General features: G+C 38.5%; 1 protein-coding gene across 3 annotated transcripts; it reads left to right on the top strand.

The window, feature by feature from the left end:
* The first annotated feature begins 1,529 nt into the window (after nucleotides 1-1,529).
* Nucleotides 1,530-19,189, top strand: mtmr10 (myotubularin related protein 10). Of its 3 annotated transcripts, XM_046032554.1 has the most exons (17): nucleotides 1,530-1,726; nucleotides 1,814-2,079; nucleotides 3,401-3,461; nucleotides 7,007-7,143; nucleotides 7,656-7,728; nucleotides 8,714-8,856; nucleotides 11,069-11,162; nucleotides 11,353-11,500; nucleotides 12,184-12,271; nucleotides 12,525-12,613; nucleotides 12,920-13,050; nucleotides 13,200-13,269; nucleotides 13,712-13,782; nucleotides 14,108-14,280; nucleotides 14,363-14,539; nucleotides 14,900-15,082; nucleotides 15,958-19,189. In XM_046032554.1, exons 2-17 carry the CDS (start codon nucleotides 2,023-2,025, stop codon nucleotides 16,570-16,572), a joined length of 2,310 nt encoding a protein of 769 aa, XP_045888510.1. In that variant the 5' UTR covers nucleotides 1,530-1,726; nucleotides 1,814-2,022; the 3' UTR covers nucleotides 16,573-19,189. The 3 variants fall into 3 exon arrangements, with proteins under 3 accessions (XP_045888510.1, XP_045888509.1, XP_045888511.1); XM_046032553.1 differs by having other exon boundaries at nucleotides 1,530-2,079; XM_046032555.1 differs by having other exon boundaries at nucleotides 1,532-2,079; nucleotides 15,961-19,189.
* Nucleotides 19,190-19,780: the final 591 nt, after the last annotated feature.

The raw sequence follows: 19,780 nt of genomic DNA, 5'->3' as shown, positions 1-19,780 counted from the left end.
TCTGCCCATCACCTGTCCCTGCCTGCACACCTGTTCCTAATTGCACTCCAGTTTAAATGCCAGAAACTTTCTCCTGTGCCAAATCACCTGAATGCCTTCAAGTTGCTGGCTGTAAGGCTGCTTTTAAACCTGAGTAAAAGGTCCTTACTGTGTTACTTTTCTTTGATGCTAAACTCAGCACCATGGGGGAAAATTGTATGCAGGAAAGTTGGTATCTTAATCTCACTTTGCTGTGGCAAATGTAAAGTATTATACATATATACGTATACGTATATATATATATATCTTGAGTTGTAATACAATTTACAATTTTACATGAAAGGTGATACTATTTGAGGATGAACTTGTTTCTGATAGAATAAAAGACATCTCTTGTCAATTAGTTTTTCATACAAGAAGAATGGGGGACACATTCATGGTTGAAACTGTATTGCCAATATGTTTCAATAAACATGATGATGAATTTGTCACAGGTGAAAATAGTTAATTAGAAGTCTTGAATATTTTGATGTTCAAAATGATTAAGACTTTTTCTCATTTATGATCATCAGTCTATACTTGATGAATCACAGGATCAGATAAAAATAACTGAAATGATAAAAATTCTGTACAAGGTAATGAGAAACTCAAAGATTTATGAGCAAATAAAATACTAATTAAGTATTTCACAGTGTTTTCAGACTAATGATAGTCATTCAAGGATGGTACCAAATCAATTTAGAAAACTAATTTCTCTGATCATTATAAACTTCAAAAATCTCTTGAGACCCCTATTTTATGACTTGATGTGGATAGTTGTGTTTTTTTTAATTACAAGAATAATACAGATTTCAATAGTCTGCATACCTAAATCCTATAAGTATACAGCCCAAAGGCCGCAGTTATTAACCAGTAGTGACATCTAGTGCATAGAAACTAGTAAGGTAAATGTATTTCTGTTGGGCCCTGCGATGGACTGGGGACCTGTCCAGGCTGTACCCCGCCTTTCGTTTGGGTTTAAATTTGGATAGGTTAATAATCAGATTAGATAAGTGATTGACTTTTATTTGGCCTCTCTTTGCTTTTGCTGAGATGAAGCATAATTGGTTAATTGGTGTAACGTTTCATGTACACTTGTACCTATGTGTATGTTTCTGTGGATTGTGTTTGACTCGTATCAAATTGTAGTTTTATCTGGATAATATCAAATAAAAAACATAATGATAGAGTTAGTTTTGTTGTTGTCACAGGAGGTTGTAGCGTATATTTAGGGAAATAAAGGTACTGGGGGAAAAAAAGTTTTAAAAAAAGGCTCAGGTTCTGTAAACGTCTCATGGGAGTTGTAGTCCATGGGTGGTGTACTTGACCAACGTTAACAAAATAATCGGTGGTTATGTATTTAAAATGACATGGTTATCAATATATATAAATATCTATTTGACGTAGAATATAGGCAGAGTATCCCAGTGCCCTGTTTCAGCCTTACAGAAAGTTCGCCTAAAGAAAGAAATATAGCCAAACAGCGGAGCCCGGAAGTAGGGCGGGACCTCGGCTCTTTATAAACATGGCCGTTAAGTCCTTTATAGCATCAGGTACTGCGTTTGGCTGAATTTGTTAGACTTTCAGGAAGTCGCTGAGGGTAACGAAGACAGTAACAGGTGGAAAGAAGATGTAGACACACAACGGGCGCCTCTAAGTTATTTCCATCGTTTTATCTCTGCAAGTGGACGGCGTTTATAAACTTCATGTAAGTTAGTACTTTGCGCTAGCTAGCTAGCCAAGCTAACGCCGACGCCTCAACGTTACGTTAACTTCTGTCAACTTTTTCAACCAGCTAGCGTAACAGGCTACTTGAATGCTTCTGGAAATGGAGGAGTGTCGTCGCTTGCCCAGGCTGTCTTGATGAATATTTTACACACGGACGTCTCGGATTGACTCTGCTCGGGGCTGACCTAAACTTTCTTAGAGGCTCCATTTGGGTTGTTTTTTTTTCGACTGGCAGCAGCCCATTTAGGAACATCACCGAGAGGGCGGACATAAACAATGTTTTCTGTCAAACCCATGAAACCAACCTTCAGGTGTTACCTTCCTCCTGTTCAGGTTTGTATTTGCTTGTGTCTGATAACGGCAGAGTATGCATGTCACGATGAATGGTCACGATATAGTGTTAAATATTTAGTTGAATTCATTTAGGCTAAAGTTGTCGTGAGGCACTGCGGAAGGAAAGTTGATACACTGACGTGTGGTCAAGATTATAGGAAGAGAGATAAAAAGATGCAGTCTGTAAAATGTCCCACTGACTTCACGCAGTATTTAGAGGGGTTTTTATGTAACCACATTGCTCTTTGCGTCTTCAAAGTTAATGTCAATAGAAATGTCACTGGCTATAAGAAAAGTAAGAAGTTCTCCCGTGTCTTATTTGAAACCTTTACTGAAACCTGAAGAATTGAAACAATGGTGAACTGGATACCATTTTGAAATTAATAATATTTACCCAACTTTAATTTGTGTGTGTTTGTGTCGCATTGGCCTTGTTTTGCCTACCGGTGTATGCACTTCTCCAGACAGCGAGTCAAAGGGTTTGCTTTTGTAGACGCTGGTGCAACAACCCAAACAAAACCAGTGTTTGTACGGGAAAGGTAAAGAAGACTAGAGTTGTTTGTATTTAGATACCATTTTGCTGTTGGCTTTTTATTTTTTATTTTAAATCATTCTAGTTTTAAAATCATCATATTGTCAGGATCAGGCTCTGGCGTTGGTAATCAATTAAATTGTAAACTGTTAATAAAAGCTTATATTTGTGTGCAGGTAAATGCTTCCAAGCGTGGATTATGTGCACAACAGACAATGCAGTGATTGAACATTCATCAGAGACTATCAGTGATGCAGATTTCTACATATCTACCTCAAACACACTCTTAAAGCTGAAAGTCAGCCCTTTAACCTCCTAATGATTGATTCACTTGAAATCTATGTGTTGGAGTTGCGCCATCAATGGAACAACACTCCACTGTCCAAATACTTATGGGCTGTCACTCTGCCAGTTCAGTAATACAGTATTAATAGCATTAGGTGACTGCTGTGTATCATTGCTTTTCTTGTAGTTTTGTAAACCGCTTGCACCCATCATCATTTTCTGTATGTCCTAACTGTTTATGCAACATTATTTCACCCAAACATCATTACAGCTGTCAGGATGTGTAACAAGGTCATATGTTGGCCATGGTTATATCTTTTGGCATGTTTTTCACACTGAAAAACAATTTTACATTTCATGCTTTGTTTACAACCCAAGGACACATTTTGACTGGTCGTTTTCCAGCCCCTCCACCCTCTAACAACACATTATTGCCATTATTTATTAAGAATCTAATGAGCTAGTGTTTAACTAACTCTTATGTGGCTTATGCTTTCTCTCCAGACTGATGTGAAGAAAACTATTGAACCACCCATTAAAAAGTTGGAGCCTAAGTTACTTCAGGGTAAGTCCATTTTCTGCATTATTGTAAGAATACTTGACATCAAAAAAAAGTTTTACCTGAACAAGACGGATCAAAAGCAGATCAGACATTCTTGCTGTACCAACATTTTATGTAGATATTATGTTAATAACCAGAAAGACTGTATTTAACTTTACACATTGTGCAAAGTGGGAACACATCTGAGTAAGCAGCAGACTTGTACTTTGGCATTTGTCATTAACTAAATAACTTGTGAAAGCAGTGTCTTTCAAAAGTTATTTCGTTAACATATCTCCATTTTGTTTTCAGTGATTCAAATGAATAATGTGTCAAAGCAATTTGGGCTGGTTGTCAGGCTCTCTTGTCTTGTTACTCATAGAGAATTGGGTTTGAGAATTGTTACTTCCTTTTGTCCGGTTTGCAACACTGAGTCAATGTTGCATTTCCTCAGACTACTGCACGCTCTTGCAGTCTCTACTTTTGGCCATGATGCCTGGGCGAAGCTCATTTTGTGGACTTGGATAATAAATCATCCTATTTTTGTTTCACATAGTGAAGCTGTGTTTAATCAAACTGGTCTAACAAGCATTTCAGCTCAGGCAAACATTCCTAATCTAATAAAAGTAGTTCCAAATCTTAGGTGGGTGCTGATACATTGTTGTGAACATCCTTTATTGCTTTTTAATCTTTTCTTATTTACCAGTCTTTGTTTTTAAATGGGTAAAAAAGTAGGAACATCCTCAACATATTTCTTGATACTTATGTCTGACAGCAACACTTTCAATAACCTGTTTAACACAGCAATGTTTTAGGCGCATTTGTAATCTGCAATTGTTTCTCAAACATCAGTATATTTGTTAATCAGCGCCACCCTAATTTGAACTATTGGAGTGTGGGTGATGTAACATGCTTTTGTTCAGTTGTTTTCTTAGCTGTTTTCTCATGAGTTCAGCCTCTCATGAGGATTTAGATACATCACCCTGTCAGCAAAGTCTGAAAGAGCAGCAGTTTACTGTTCTTCGCAGCTCTGGTCCTCACAGTCACCTTGGTGTCTCCACTTCTCAGTCATTGGAAGTAACCGGAAGGAAGCGACTGCTTAAAAGCTCTACCAATATGGCACCTAAGTTATTCAGTCTATTTACTTGATGAGGGAGCCTTGTGGGAGTGACGTGATACACCCTTTGCATAGTGTTATGATGTTTGTTATATGGAGCAAAGGTACAGTGATTTCCTAAACGTAAGATCCCTCTTATGACATAACTAACTTGTAGTTTGTCAGTTTTACATCTTTTTACAGTTTCTTTTAGTGCCAACATTTAGTGAGGTGTATTTTATTCAGTCAAGGCTGACATGAGCATTTAAACTGACTACCAGATAAGTGGATTTTGGAGCCAGACAGACAAACAGGTTTCATGAGCAGCTTTCTTAATTTAACTAACTGCTGCACGCTGCTCTGAGGCAGTCCTTTGATGTGACTGTCTGTAGGACTCCGCCCTGCCGCCCCAGTTCATATGTTTTAAAAATCCCTGGAGAAATCTTTTGTAGTTGCATTCTTGTCTACTCATTAATCGTTTTGTGATCACGTTAAGAGGAGAGGGTCATGTTACTCATAAAAGATAGTATATGAAAAGTTGCCTCGTTAGCCTTAAGTAAAATCTATAATGTGACTTGAGGGTGTTACGGTCCCACTTGTCATTACAGAAACTGTCCAACAGAAACCTTTGAGGAAAGTAGCTTCAGCTTATTAAATTCATTTAACATTTAGCTATGTTTTCCAACACAGCATTTCAAAACCATGATAATTTTACAGAAAGGCATTTGAAATTAGAAATGTATAAGTGGTTGTGTACCTATTGCTATATAAAGAAAATTGTTATACTGTGTCTGCTCTACTTTTGGAGAATCACAAAATGTTTCACTGAAATGTTATCATTGGCTTGATATCCTTTATTTTACACTGAGCAATTAGGTTCAAAAGTTATGTACATTTTTCTGTTGGCCTTAAAGGTGGGTTGAAACATTCTGGAGAAATCCAGTGCCATGACAAATACTATGATGTAGAGCGAACAATGTTACTCGTTATGGCTGCGCTGCAGTTGCCGGAGCTAATCGCGACCATTATAGTCGCTGCTTGTGAGTCCACCAGACGTGGCTCGTCTCAGAAGCAGCTCTTCGCTCTACAGAGAATAGGTAGCAGGTCTATTTTTGCTGCTAGCTGCGTCAAGCAGCACAGAGCAGATCGAACCAGGCAGGAGGTCAGACACAGAACGGCATAGAGAATCCGGTCAATTTTCAAAATAAAACGCCTTGTGGAGACTCCCGATTGTAAAACAACAATAAAAATGGTTAAAACAGACACAAAAAGAAATCATTAAACTACGTAGCATACTTATTCATAGTAGAAGCACAAAATGCAAACACTGGTTACCAAATCAACAAAATCTAAACTTTGTTGGCAAAATCAGGCAGGCAAAATTAAATCTGAAATGCTCCTTGTGGGAAATGCAGCCTTAACTTGATGGAACGAAGAGGGGTCACAGGGAGCTGTGAAGAAGGTAGTAGAAGCACAAAAATGACAAATTAATAACAAGTCAATAATGTGCGGCAGGCTGCACACTCTGAACACGCTGAGACGCTTCCAGTGGACTTTGACGCCGGGCTATGGACACATCAAAACCGTAGCGGAGCCGTAATGTGCCATAGCCGGCGTCAGTGGGTTCCTGGCGTAACTCTCCTACTATAGCTAGCATCATTTACATTTATTCATTTAGCTGACGCTTTTATCCAAAGCAACTTAAAATTGCTATACATGTCAGAGGTCGCACACCTCTGGAGCAACTAGGGGTTAAGTGTCTTGCTCAGGGACACAATGGTAGATGGGTCACAGTGGGGAATTGAATCTGGGTCTCTCACACCAAAGGCATGTGCCTTATCCATTGCGCCACCACCACAATACCATGTCTTTATGAACTGGAAAGTAAGGTCAATGTCCGTGGGCAAGTACCTTAACATTACCTGACATACATATCACTTGGCTGGAATAGTGTTGTGTGGGTTGGTCTGGGCAGCTTTGTTTGATTCCCATTTACAGAGCCAGGGCTCTGTATAAACACGGGACTTTTTTTTTTCTTTCTTAGTGCTCAGACAGAATGGACAGCTAGCGGAACATGTGGAGATCTTTGCGTGTATTGGATTAGAATCGTTTACCCCACCTTTTAAACATAGAAACCTTTTGACAAGCTTCCTAAATAAGTTGGAGAATGTTACTTTCATTTACTTTTGGTGCTCACTAAAAGGAAACGGGAACGTCGGTAAAACAAAACAGTACAGGTTCATCAGGAAAAGTTAAATCTCTATTAGACTAGTGGAGAACGTGATTTGTTTATGGTTCCTGGTAACGGGATTCCACTAAATTCTTTGCAGAAAGCAAACCCTAGTATGTTCAGAAAGTGAAAGTCCTGTTTTTTACTTTGCCTTTTGTAATCTTCCCTTGCTGTTCTTCCTTGAACTGTAGTGGAAGACTGAAGGTTTTACACTCACATGTTCTCTCACTTGTTTGTCACCAGGGGAAATAGTAGTTAATGAGGTGAACTTTGTGAGGAAATGCATCAGCGCTGAAAGCAGCCAGGATGACCTTTGGGGAAAGTTGATTTGCACAAACTTTAAGGTCTCCTTCATCCCTCAAGATGCCCCACCTAAACAGGTATTTGTGTGTTGACTCACTTTTAACAGTCAAACTGCACAGTTGGTTTGATGCTCTATCGTCATAATACAATAGGTGTCAAACTGATTTTAACTTCCTCATACAGTTTTTAAAAATGTTTATTTTCAGTTTTATCAGGCTTGAAACAAAGAATGCCCTCCCATGGTTTTAGATTTGTAAGATCTATTAGTGCCACTAGCATACTGCTGAATAGCTGAAATACTGGTATTTCCACAGCCATGTTTGTATGTGCAGTGCATCTGGCAAGGAGGAAGGAAAACTTTTGTACTTTCCTGCACTACATTGTCAGTGATAAGGCAGGCGAAGTGAGAGAGCTGTGTGGAAGCTTGTTGCCATAATAACAAAAATGGAGCTTGATCCTTGCTCAGTTTGAGCTGATCAACTCTATCTACCCAGCAGTATTTGATACAATATTTCAGTGAGTTGTGGGTGTAATATAATGTCATCAGGATGTCAAACATACTTTTTTATGTTGTTTCCCTTTACTACAGAAGTCTAAGTTGTCCCACCTCCTTCTCGAAGAGCATGACATCCCTCTCACATGTTTGGAGCAAGTAGTAACAGGTACATCTGATGCCAACATTTGTAATTTACATAAACACATTTGTGGCAGTCCTCTTTGTTTTTTTGTAAGACCGTATTCTGCAGGTTTGCTATTGTCATGGCAGACTTTCACCTACTGACTTCCATGTGAAGAAATCTTAATTTCCTAATGATATTAAATAAAAGAAAAGCAAGCTAATGGTGACTAAACAAAAATTCTCTTGAATAATTGCTCATACAAATGTGTCTGCAAAAACAGAGGATCCTAACCCATTTTTACAAGAATGATCCATGATCAGAATTAATGTTAGATGGGCCCCAAATTAATCTTTTGACAGCTTGGGCGACTGGTCTCGTTTGTTGTTCTTTCCTGGTCAGCAATCTGATAACAAGTGATGTCACAACTAAACCAGTGATTAGTGGCAGTGCAGCCTGGTGGGATTATCCTTGTTTATACATCTCATTGCTGTCGATTGCTGACACGGCAAGGGCAACTGCCCAGAGCAAGGTTTGTTGTGTTACAGTGATGAAGCATGAGACTTTGTTCTACCCAGCTTGCTTTTGACGTGTTTGACGGTCCTAGTGCTTGGTAATATGAATGAAATCAAATTTCAGTATGTTTTGATTCTACTGATAAGTGCTATTTTGGGCATGACTGCTTGTGCTTTCAAACAATATATAATCTGACAAGATTGGGTGGTTTGGTCTCAATACCCCAGCAACAGTCAAAATCCCAAATGATATTTAGCTATATATTGATAATCATAAATCATAATTTACACCAAGAATTAAAATATGATCTGTAATGGCATATATTTAGGTCAAGGTCATGGGTTACTGCATAAATGTAGCACTGCAATGTTGGCAGATATGTGTTCAGTGTTATGTTGTTGACATGTGCACCTGTTTTGTCCAAAGCAGATGTTTTTAAAGTTCTCAGCATTGGCAATAGTGGATTGGCATCAGTGGAAGTTTTCTAGTCATATTTTCTGTCTGTTCCTCTCAGTAAATGATACAAAGGGGAAGAAGAAAGTATTGGGGTCAAACCAAAAGCTGAAGTTCAACCCCACAGAGCTGATCCTCTACTGCAAAGACTTGCGCATCTTAAGGTTCTGCTTTGATGAAGCTGGGCCTGAGAGTGCCAAAAAGGTGAGTGATACTGAATTTTCCCAGTTTGTTTTGTACCAAATCCTTTAATTTGATAGTGGTCTTTTTAGAGAGGCTTTTAAAAATATCAGATTAATGATTTTCAGATAGTTGCCAACTTTAGGTCCAGGTGGGTCATGAACTAGTAAAATAGACTTTAGACTTAGACTAAATAGACTAGACTTTTTTTCGTTCTTTTTTGCTGTTAAAGAACATTAAAGTCTAATTATTCTCACATTTGTTCCCTCAGTGGTAATGTGCTACTACACCACTGAGAACAACACAGATGCCACCAGAGTTTTACCACAATTGGGTCAATTGTGTGCAAAAGGAAAACTTGCCATCACAATAATTTCAAAGAATCCCATACAGATTGTACACATAGTGGCTTTAACTTGTCTTTTAATGCCATATAGCCAAATGACTAATGGCTGTGTATTAACCATTCCCTTTTTTCTCTGTATCCCTTGCCAATTTCACTGTCAGCTGTTGCTGACCAAACTTTTCCTTTCCTGACTGCGTGATCTCACTACACACACACACACACACACACACTCATTTTCAGTGTGATGACCCCTTCCTCCACAACAAGAATATTTATATCATACAAAACTTGATGTGCTACTGTCTCACCCCCCAGCTGAATAGAAATTCTCCTATAAGCTTCTAAAGCATTTTCAGTTTGGCCGTTAGCCAAATAATGAATAAGACATTGAGAACAATGCCCATTCAAGGCAAAGGAAACTGAGAATTATCCTGATTGTTGGAACAAATGGCACCGTGACTCTGACTCATCTACACAGAGAGATTGGACGGACAGATGTTTCATTCTTCAAATTAGAGCTCATTTGAGGGAGATGCAAGTCAGTATGATTCTAGGAGTCCTAGATTAAAACTAACAAGTCAAATACCTCAATGCTAGTATATATTGATAATGTGTGACATTACTATTAGTGTTTTCAGAAAATAGTAGCACATAAGGAAAATTAAGGAAGACCTTACAATGCAGAAGAGGCGGTGACTATTGCATTGCCTTTGTTACATTAGTAAGTTGTGTAGTGGGTTGAGCTGTTGTGGTAACTAGCAGTGGGCTTTGGCTGAATTTTTTAGTACATTTTGGAGAGTGTTGGTAGAAGGATAAAAAATAAAACCAGGAAGTTGTCACCTTGTGCAGAACCAGCCAGTCCCTGGGAACATGTGACTGCTTGATGGGTATTAACCAACTCAAAACACAGCCAACAGTAACAAAACAAACATTCAGCACTCTCACGCTGTCTAAGCACAGATGTTGTGTGGTAAAAACATTGTGGTATCTGGAGCTGTACAAATCCCGTGTATTTGTGCATTAGGTATTCAGGAGCTCCCCGCTGCCTCACTACATGACCCATGATAGTTAGGCAGCTTTGGATCTGTATATAGTGTGGCAATGAAATGAATGTAAATGGACACTGTTACATGTCTGATCTCCTCCCGTGTCATCTGGGAGCAATTGTTGCGTAGGTTTTGGAGAACTCCACAGCACATACCTGCAGCTCATTTGGCAAACAATGGCATTACATTTTGGCACTGCATTGAACAGAGTCTTAAGAGCAGTCTTAGAAAGATCCACAATGCAGTGCTTACAACAGAATATGTAAGGTTGATAATGTATAGAGTACTGAAATAGAAATAGTCTGCCCTTCCTCACTCCTTTTTTAGATTTTTATTTATGGACACATGTATGTAATTACAGTGTGAACTTAAAGCGAGGCCGAGTTCTATTTTTTATTTTTTTCCCCCTTTTGTGACATATGGAATTAAGCCAGCCTATAATAGCTTATTTTGCCATAGGAAATTACAGAGTTGGAAGCAGACTTGTCTACACACACGCACACACACTTTTTCTGTGTCCTCTAGTGTAATTCACAGCTTTACTGGTGAATGGACTGCTTTGTGTGACTCCAGTGGAGCCACAGAGATTCAGTCCTGTAAACCCAGAGCAGTTGGCTCTGGCTGTCAGTTAAACTTTTGCTTTCCCAGGTTTCACTTGTTCTTGTTTGTGCGGTTAAAGAAAAGACCTCAGGTCATTTTAGCAGTGAATGCTAAAGCTGGGAAGCTGAGTGGTTGTGATGAAACGTAATCTGCCTTGATAATGTTTAATGGATTCTTCCATTCAGCTGTACCTCTATTGTATTGTACAGGATGTCCAATAAAAGTACTTCTCTTTTTATTCTAGGTTTGCCTTGCTATTGCCCACTATTCCCATCCAGCTGATCTTCAACTGCTGTTTGGCTTTGAGTATCAAGGGCGGCGATATCATGAATCTAAAAGTACGCATATAGCTTGCCATATGTCTTTTTAAGGTTTCTAAAAAACACAACATGTCATATTATATATGTAACTATTATCTTGTCCTGTTAATCCACATTTAACAATTATGATTTTCAAATTTGACTATTCATGTTTAATTTCTCTCCATTATGTGTAAGAAATTATCTCAAAATGTGTCTGTATTTCCAGGGGAGCGAGTTAATGGTTCCACCCCTCGAGGACGATTACAGACCCCCATTTTTGACTGTCCGCCAGACTGGGATCGGGAGATCAAGAGGACGGGGGCATCAGAGTGGAGGGTGTGCTCCATCAACGAGAATTATGTCATCTCAACAAGGTTTCCAGCCCATGTTGGTTGTTGTAGGCAATTTATGATTGGTGTCACAGGCAGAGCACGTCTGTAGCTCCTTCTGTTGCCTTAGTTGTGACGGACACTCTAAATTTCACCCTTTACTCATACTTGGTATGTTTTAGCAAGAAAGTATATTTACACTGCAAGCTTTTTTTTTTTTTTTTTTTTACTTAAGGAAAAAAATTTGTGAATGTCTCAGTGTAACATGCAAGTCTCTTTTGGACAATACATGCTATTCATCTGAGGTCAGTGGTGACATCATGGTGGGTTTCAAAGTAAGGATTGTACAATGTTATATGTGGAATTTGAGAAAAGACTCAGAATTGCATAATAGTAGCTTGCACCAAACTGTACACATCACATGTGGCTAAAACAAAACTTATAGTACACCCTGATTCAGTTTTCCTTCAATCAAAACAAAAACAATAACAAAAACCTCACTGCTGGTTAAATACTTAGGACAGGCACACCAAAGAGATCCAGTGATAACAAGTTATTAACATCACCAAGGTTCATACATGGGTAAAATTGGAAGTTATAGGAAACTTTAAGATACATCTACTTAGATATGTTTTTGTAGCTGTGTTGTTGTTTGTTTTTTTGTTTCTTTCTTTTCAATGTTTTTGATCCCCGTGTAACACCAGTCTTTCTCTAACTCATCATTTCAGTCTTCCAGAGCACATTGTGGTCCCAGTTTCTCTGGCAGATCAGGACCTAAAGCAGTATTCCATATACTTCTCTGATCAGCGTATCCCTGTGAGTACGTGTGCTCTGACATCTCCGTTAACTGTGTACTGTTTGTCAAACTTTGCTTAGGAATACCTCTTTCATTTATCTCTTTTAGTTATTTATTAATAGGCCTATAATGTTGTTTTTGTTGCACATTTAAGTGGAGTCATTTGTTTTCCTTATCCGCCAATTTCGAGTAGCGTCAAATTTGATTGATCAAAGCATCCTTTTTATTTGCCCACTGATCCATGTTTGATTTATGTGCATTCCTTCCTTTTAGCTCTGGTGTTGGAATCACCCAAATGGGAGTGCTCTTGTCCGCATGGCCATCATAATTGATCCAGTACAGCAGAGGAAGACTGATCAAAAGTAAAGCAAACTCCTCTACTTAATTTCGGTTTAAAACATGTATTAAATGTGTTTGTTTCTGCTCTCGCTTTCACATTGAAATTCAGTAGTGACAAACATGTTTACCTGCAGCAGTGGAATAAGAAAGTGTTGAGATTTGCCATAATTTTATATAATTATAAACCCATTTTTCTTAGTCCAAGTTTTTGGTAATTAAGTTGTTTGACACTAATGTTCTGAATATACAAATGATGTATTGCTTAGATGTGGCTGTTATAAGTCATCCTTAATTCAATCATCTACGTCTGTCTTCCTGTGTTGTGGTAGGATCTTCACTGCCATCACAAAAAGCCACCCACACCGCAGTGAAGTCATCAGGTCAGATCTAGACAAGTGTCTGCCTAACATCCAGGACATCCAGAGTGCCTTTCTTAAAATGAGGCAGATCTGTGTCATAGGTGAGCCTCATTACAAGTAATTAGAAGTATTCAGCATCTGTGTGAAATATGTCTCAATGCACATTTCTTTCAGGGGTAAAGAGTTGCTGATGGCATGTGTATGGGTTTTATAGTTGTGCAAGTGTTTGACTGTTTTTGATTGTGTGCAGATCCTTTTGAGGAGACTGAGGAGAGGTGGCTTTCATCTATTGAAAACACACGATGGCTGGAGTACGTCAGGTATGTAAACATCCTGACACTGCATGATGGCTCTTTATAAACTACCAGTGTCGTGGTTTATAAAGAGCTAAAAGTAAAGTGTCTTGCAGGCCTGATAGTTCCATCTGGAATATAACCCGAGCATGAACATTTTATTCATGTTTTACCTGTGAAAGTACATTGTATGTCCTTAATATTACTAGATTTTCTTTTGCTAACTTAACACACATGAAACGACTTACTGGTTCAGACATCCTGCTTTGTCAGCCTTGGAATCTATGGTCTGGTGACGGACAGCGACTAGCTACCATCATCTGTTTGCCTAGTCAATAATAAGTCCGCAAGCACAAAAAGGACTTAAAATTTAAGTTTCTATCTCGTCAGGACACTGGTATTTTTCCTCTTGATGCTGGTTACTATTTTTCAAAGTCAGTTAACAATTATCTTCTGTTTGTGACTCAAGAGCTTTCCTGAAACACTCCGCTGAGTTAGTGTACCACCTGGATGGAAAGAATGTTTCAGTTGTTCTCCAAGGTAAAACTCTCTCTTTAAGTTGCTTTTATTAATTATTAGTCCCAACAGTATTTTGAGGTATTTTCTATTAATTTTTAAAAAAAAATTTCTGTATTCTTTACTTCACTGCATGGTGAACTTACCTATCATTTGTGATATAGTACCAGCGCTTTGCTTCAGACACATGTTGCACACAAGCAGAAATACATGTAAATTATTGTGGTCAAATTAGAATAATCTACAGTTAAATTATAGTCATCAGAGTGACCTTGGAATTGTTTTCCTTGCTAATATGTTTTTGAAGCTTTGGTTCCTATCTTTATTTTATTTTTTAACACCTATACAGAGGAAGAAGACCGAGACCTGAATTGTGTAGTGTCCTCCTTGGTGCAGCTCATGTTGGACCCTCATTATCGCAGCCTCATTGGCTTTCAGACTTTGGTGCAGAAGGAGTGGGTGATGGCTGGCCATCGCTTCTTGGACAGATGCAACCACTTAAAGAAGAATGACAAAGAGGAGGTATTTGTCTGACAGTAAATATTCCAGTCCCCGACCTTATAGATCTGCAAAGTCCCTTAATGCTCCTCGTTTGTTTCTCCAGCTCAAGTCCCCGCTGTTCACGCTGTTCCTGGACTGTGTGTGGCAGATGATGAACCAGTACCCAGCAGCATTCGAGTTCACCGAGACCTACCTGACAGTACTGAGTGATAGCATGTGGATCCCACTCTTTAGTACATTCCTCTTCAATTCTTCCAAACAGCGTGCTCAGCACTTGATGGTGAGGGGATATACATATGTATATTTATTTAGTTGAATTTGATGAATTTATGTTTTGATATGTAACAAAGGAAGTCCATGTGTGTCTGTGTCAGTGGTCCAAGAAGAATAAAAAACACACTATTCCAGGTGATCCAGGCACGTAACCAATTAGCATGTTTTTGTGGTATCGTTTCACGTCAGACTATAATTAACAGGGAAGAGTGCAACGTAACGCACAGATAAGAAAACGTTGAGTTTGTGGTCAGAGAAGTAACCAATACATTTGACAGTTGTTTTTTTTTTTTTTTTCCTCATAGTGTATGGAAATGTTTTTCTATACTATTTACAGAGCATGAATAACCTTGTGTTTACTCGACAGGACTTTGCCAAGAATAAAGCCATCCCTCAAGGAGAAGACCAGGTTGTGTATTTCCCTCCTGTTTGGGACTGGTCACAGCAGTTCTCCACCAAAGACCAAACCCTCTTTAACAACCCTATGTACGTAGGCAAAGGAGCTGCCTTTGCTCAGAATGGGGAAGTGAAAACCTTCAGACGCACAAAGGTACATGAGACACTGTGCTTTACAAGTTTTATAGGAGAAGTAGCAGCACCATGTTGTTTTATGTTTTTGCCCTGTTCTTTTACACCTTTACTAGTCATACGAGTTTACGGTCACCTATCTGTTTGGTTATTGTAAAGTCAGTCGATGTAGACTTATATGTATCTTATTTTTAGTGTGCAGGGGCTTGTTAAAGGCCTACACCCGAAACAGACCAAGTAGCACACTCATGTTTTCCCCGTTGGTATTAGGAACACATTATTACTTTTTATCCCAATTTTACACCTATTATTATTATTATTATTATTATTATTATTATTATTTACAGGAATTCAAGTAGGAAACAATATTTACTACTTTACAGTTTGTGTTTCAGTTGTTTTTTTGTAGAGTAGGTATCACAGAGGTCATAATTCTCACCCCTGCTTTTCAACTTCAGATTAGGATCATGTGTAGGTATTTTCTAAATGTGTCATCACAATTGTCTGCCCTCTTAACAGTTTCCTCAGGCTGGGTAGGCAGGTATTACTATTTTCTGTATGTATTTTTGCTGAAATACACACTATTTCTGATGCAGTAAATGTTTAACATTATCAGTAATCCATGCAGTCAGCAGTTTGTTGTTGCTCAGATTTTACGGGCAGTGGGTTGTTTGTCCTCAGCAGCAACTTCAGGAAAGGCACAGAAGGTAAATAATTACACAGAAAATCAGTCATTGGTTTTTCTTAAGTTGTAGGTTTCAGGATCATGAGAATCTTGATAAGGCAGGTGGAGATGCACTAACTGAGAATGTAGAACAAGTGAGCTCTGGTTGTTCAGCCTGTCACAGAGGTACGCAAATGTGTAGTAAAAATGATTTAACGCTGCCTTTCCTCCAGCAGAAAACCTACAGTTCCACATTGCGAGGAATGTCTGCATCTATGCGTAATGGACTGAAGGATGGAGAGGATTCGTTGACCCGCCGGGGATCTCTGGTGTCGGAGCTGAAGCCTGACTTCTCACCAGTAAAAGACGAAAGCCCGTCAGAGCGCTTCTTCAGGGACTGGTTCTCTCGACCTGCTGACCAGCAGGGTGTCCTTATCCCCCTGCTCATGCCCTCACACATGGCTCTCTGGAAGCTCTTCTTTCTACGCTGGGTTCCTGAAGCCTGCATTCCCAAAGGAGGCCCCATCACCATTTATCACAAGCTCTCCCAACTGGTTGATGAAATTGAGATACTCCAGAGCCACGTCAGGCGGTATAAGGGACCCAGTCCAGGCAGCACGCCACTCCCTAGCCCAAGTGGGCCCCCTTCAGACCAAAGGAGGATGTATTTTAAGTCCAGTTCCCCACAAGACCCACTTACACCTCCAGACTTTCTTACCTCCTCCTTTCCTTTCACCCCAGTGGGAAACCTGTGCCGCCGCAGTATCCATGGGACTCCCATTAGCAAATTTCTGAATGGGGCGAGGATCTGGCTCTCAACAGAGACTCTTGATAATGATGCTGTCTGAGGATGTGGGGCTTTAGGTTCACTTTTCTGGTTCTTAGTACAGGTTTGTGTGATAATTAATCATCTTATTTTCTCTTACCTCTTTCTTAAATACCGAGAAGGAAAATGAGAAATAGAAAAATGTAACTTTTGGACTATTTATAAGCTAGAATTTGCACCATTGATGCAGCATCGAAATCTGAGGTAGTTTCTAAACTGAAGTGTCATCTACAGGCCTGAATCATTATTGTCATTATCCTTGACGATTTCATTTTAACTGAAGCACATCCTCCCTATCGGCCTGTAAATTGTTACTGTGAGGTCTCCTGACTGTGAAAGATCACCATACCTATGCATTTTTGTAATGGATGTCTTGTCTACTTCAGCTTCGGTCATTCTCAAGATGTAGATATGCTAAGTAGCGTACTGTATGGTCCACACAAAAGGGTGCTTTTGGAGATTTTAATATTGAGTTTCGGATGAGGTTGAGAGCTCATTCTCCAAGATTTCCCAATGATGCACTGCACATTTAAAGCAATAATTGAAGTATGTGTGTTTGTAGCAACGCAATCTATTTAGTTGTCCTGGCGTTGAATTGTCAGTAAGACTTCCCCACTGTAATGGAATTGAAAAATTTAAACAAAAAAGTAATGGTTGAAATTAGAAAAGGCCCATTTCTATTGCAGCAGCAATGATGCATTTGACTGATTACTGATTTCCGAGTACTCAGTGTGTTGTACCTTCAAGGAAATCTAATTAAAGATGTAATATTTTACTTCGTTTTTATTTCAGAAAGAGGAACAGAAAATAACACTGCTAACACGAATGATAGTATGTGGTAAAAACAAAGAGGATCTGGTTGAATGTAATGGGGCGTTTCATTTTTTTCTGTTTTTTCTTTTTTGTTGCTTTTTTTTTTTTTTTGCACAAACTTTAAAGTGTAAAACTGTAAGTAGCAAATTTCAGGGTCTTACTTTGTGGATGTACTCTATTTTTGAAACAGAGGAAATAACATTTTAGTATCATAAAGCAGGCGAAACTTATAGAGGGAAGTGTACCTGTGAGGACTTCAATCTGTGGTAGATATTTCCTCTTCTCTTTTGAAGGGAGGCCGTCTGGTAAAGGCACTGGTGAGATAATATTCAGAGGAACAGTACCTGAATGGGTAAATATTTGAAAGCAAAGGGACAGACAAGGGCTTTGACTCAGTCTCTAGTTTAGTAAGTAGTGAATTGGATTCCAGGAAGTGAAGTTACTGATCCAATGAACTGGACAGTGATGAGTCGTTGACAAGTGAGTTTCAAGGCAGCACATGAGAAAACACCAGCAATAAATAATCTGGATTGCGAGTGTCATGAATACACCATGTGGGTAATTTTGACATTTCAAAATAAAATGTCAATTAAGGTCAGTTGTCAACTAGAACTACAGTTCACACAAGAAAAGCCTGATATTTGCACAGCGGGAAAAGGATTGAAAGACATTAACTGTATACACTGTTGAACATTCTGTATGTTGCTAGAACAATACTTAAATTTGTAATAACATTTGTTCATGGGTTTTTTTTTGTTTTTTTTCTCCAGATAATGCTACTCTGCGTAGAGGAATAACAGGAGAAAACAAGCAGTGAAGTTACTGTACTTACAGTCAGGATAGTGGTAGTGAGGTTAGAAAGATGTTTATGATTTTCTAGTGAGGTAAACTTCCAGTGTGCTGTAAAGATTTTGAGAAGTTCACTACATGCTGAACAAGGGAATAGTTTGAGACACATCGTGGGAAATGGATCAGCTATCCATCACCCCTTTTGAACCTGGTGAGAGTAGCTAGCTAGCACTGTGTAATATCATAATGTCTAAATAACAATACAGCATTAATATAAAAGCCATTTGTAATTTTAAACACAAGACCACTGGACAGACTCAATACCTGTCCTAGTACACAGGAGCATTGATCCGTAGATGCTAGATCGACCAGTTTCCAATGATATTAAAATCAACTCGTTATTCTTTGGCAATAACTAGTTCAGGTATTTTTTGGTATAGATGTGTATAGTGTGAGTGCAGAACCGGCTCTCCCAAATGCTAATAATTGCACATTTTACTCAATATTGTATTCGATAGTTTGTTTTAAGCTGGTTGTTTAAATATAAATTTTGCTAATATTATAAATGCTATTATAAATAATGTATATGCTTGAAATCTTCCTATTAATATTTTTGATTAATGGTACTAAATAATCCTTGACTTAGTCTTTATATTTTCTGGAGAGAGATTTAAGTGCTGTTTGTGTTTTGACTAATACACAATGTTGCACTCTGCTGTAATTGCATGATGACCGTGTTTCCACTGTGGCACAGTTTGACATTGATCAGCAGCAGATGTATTTATTCAGTTATGCAAATGTTCTCTAAGAGGGATGCAGCTTCTACTGTACATCCCCGGTGCCTTTTTGGGAAGATTTACCTTATTTGTAACTGTATTCTAAATCTGAGTTATTTTAGTTTTCTAAAACTGTTGATTTATCAATTCTGTAAATCTAGTTAAATTCAGTGGTACTGCACTGAAGCTTTTTTTCCTAACAGAAAAATAAGGCTCAAACGTGTACCAGTAACCAATCATTACATTATTTTTTAAGATTAATTTGTGTTCTGGCTTTTATTTCACTGGGTTCATGGAAACAAATCAATCCCTGGACAAGAACATGATATTAGGTCATCCTAATGAAAGTTTTGATGGTGTTTCAATTACTTAATTGAAGGCTCTGATGTAACCAGTAAACTTCGTTTGGGACGGTGACACGCATTTGGACAGATGTGAATATCCTTTCACATTTGTTTTATCTTTTGTTTTAATGCTGCCTGAAACCTAAAGCTTTTTTTTCACAGCCCTATACTTATTTACATATTTATATCATCCCGATTGAATGTCTACATCTTCCAGGCCAGCTAAACATTTATTGGTTTGATATTAAAACCTTTAATTTCTGAAGACACTCCCTGGTGTTGACTGAGCCATGGATTGGGACACACCTCCACAGTCTCGCTACTGCCCCAAACTTTAAAGGGATATCGATGTGAAGATTTGTACATGTATAAACATGTAAAGTATAAATTAAATATCGCAATTTAGAAAAAATGCTCTACACTTTTTGTGCAGAGTTGCTCTAACATGGATCTTCATGTTTAACATACTCTAAACAAACCACATATTAGCTCTTAATACCTTTTTAAC

Source organism: Micropterus dolomieu, linkage group LG20, assembly GCF_021292245.1.
Source record: "Micropterus dolomieu isolate WLL.071019.BEF.003 ecotype Adirondacks linkage group LG20, ASM2129224v1, whole genome shotgun sequence".
Taxonomy (NCBI): domain Eukaryota; kingdom Metazoa; phylum Chordata; class Actinopteri; order Centrarchiformes; family Centrarchidae; genus Micropterus; species Micropterus dolomieu.
Note: the sequence above shows the minus strand (reverse complement) of the source record. Positions and strands in the feature narration are given on the sequence as shown.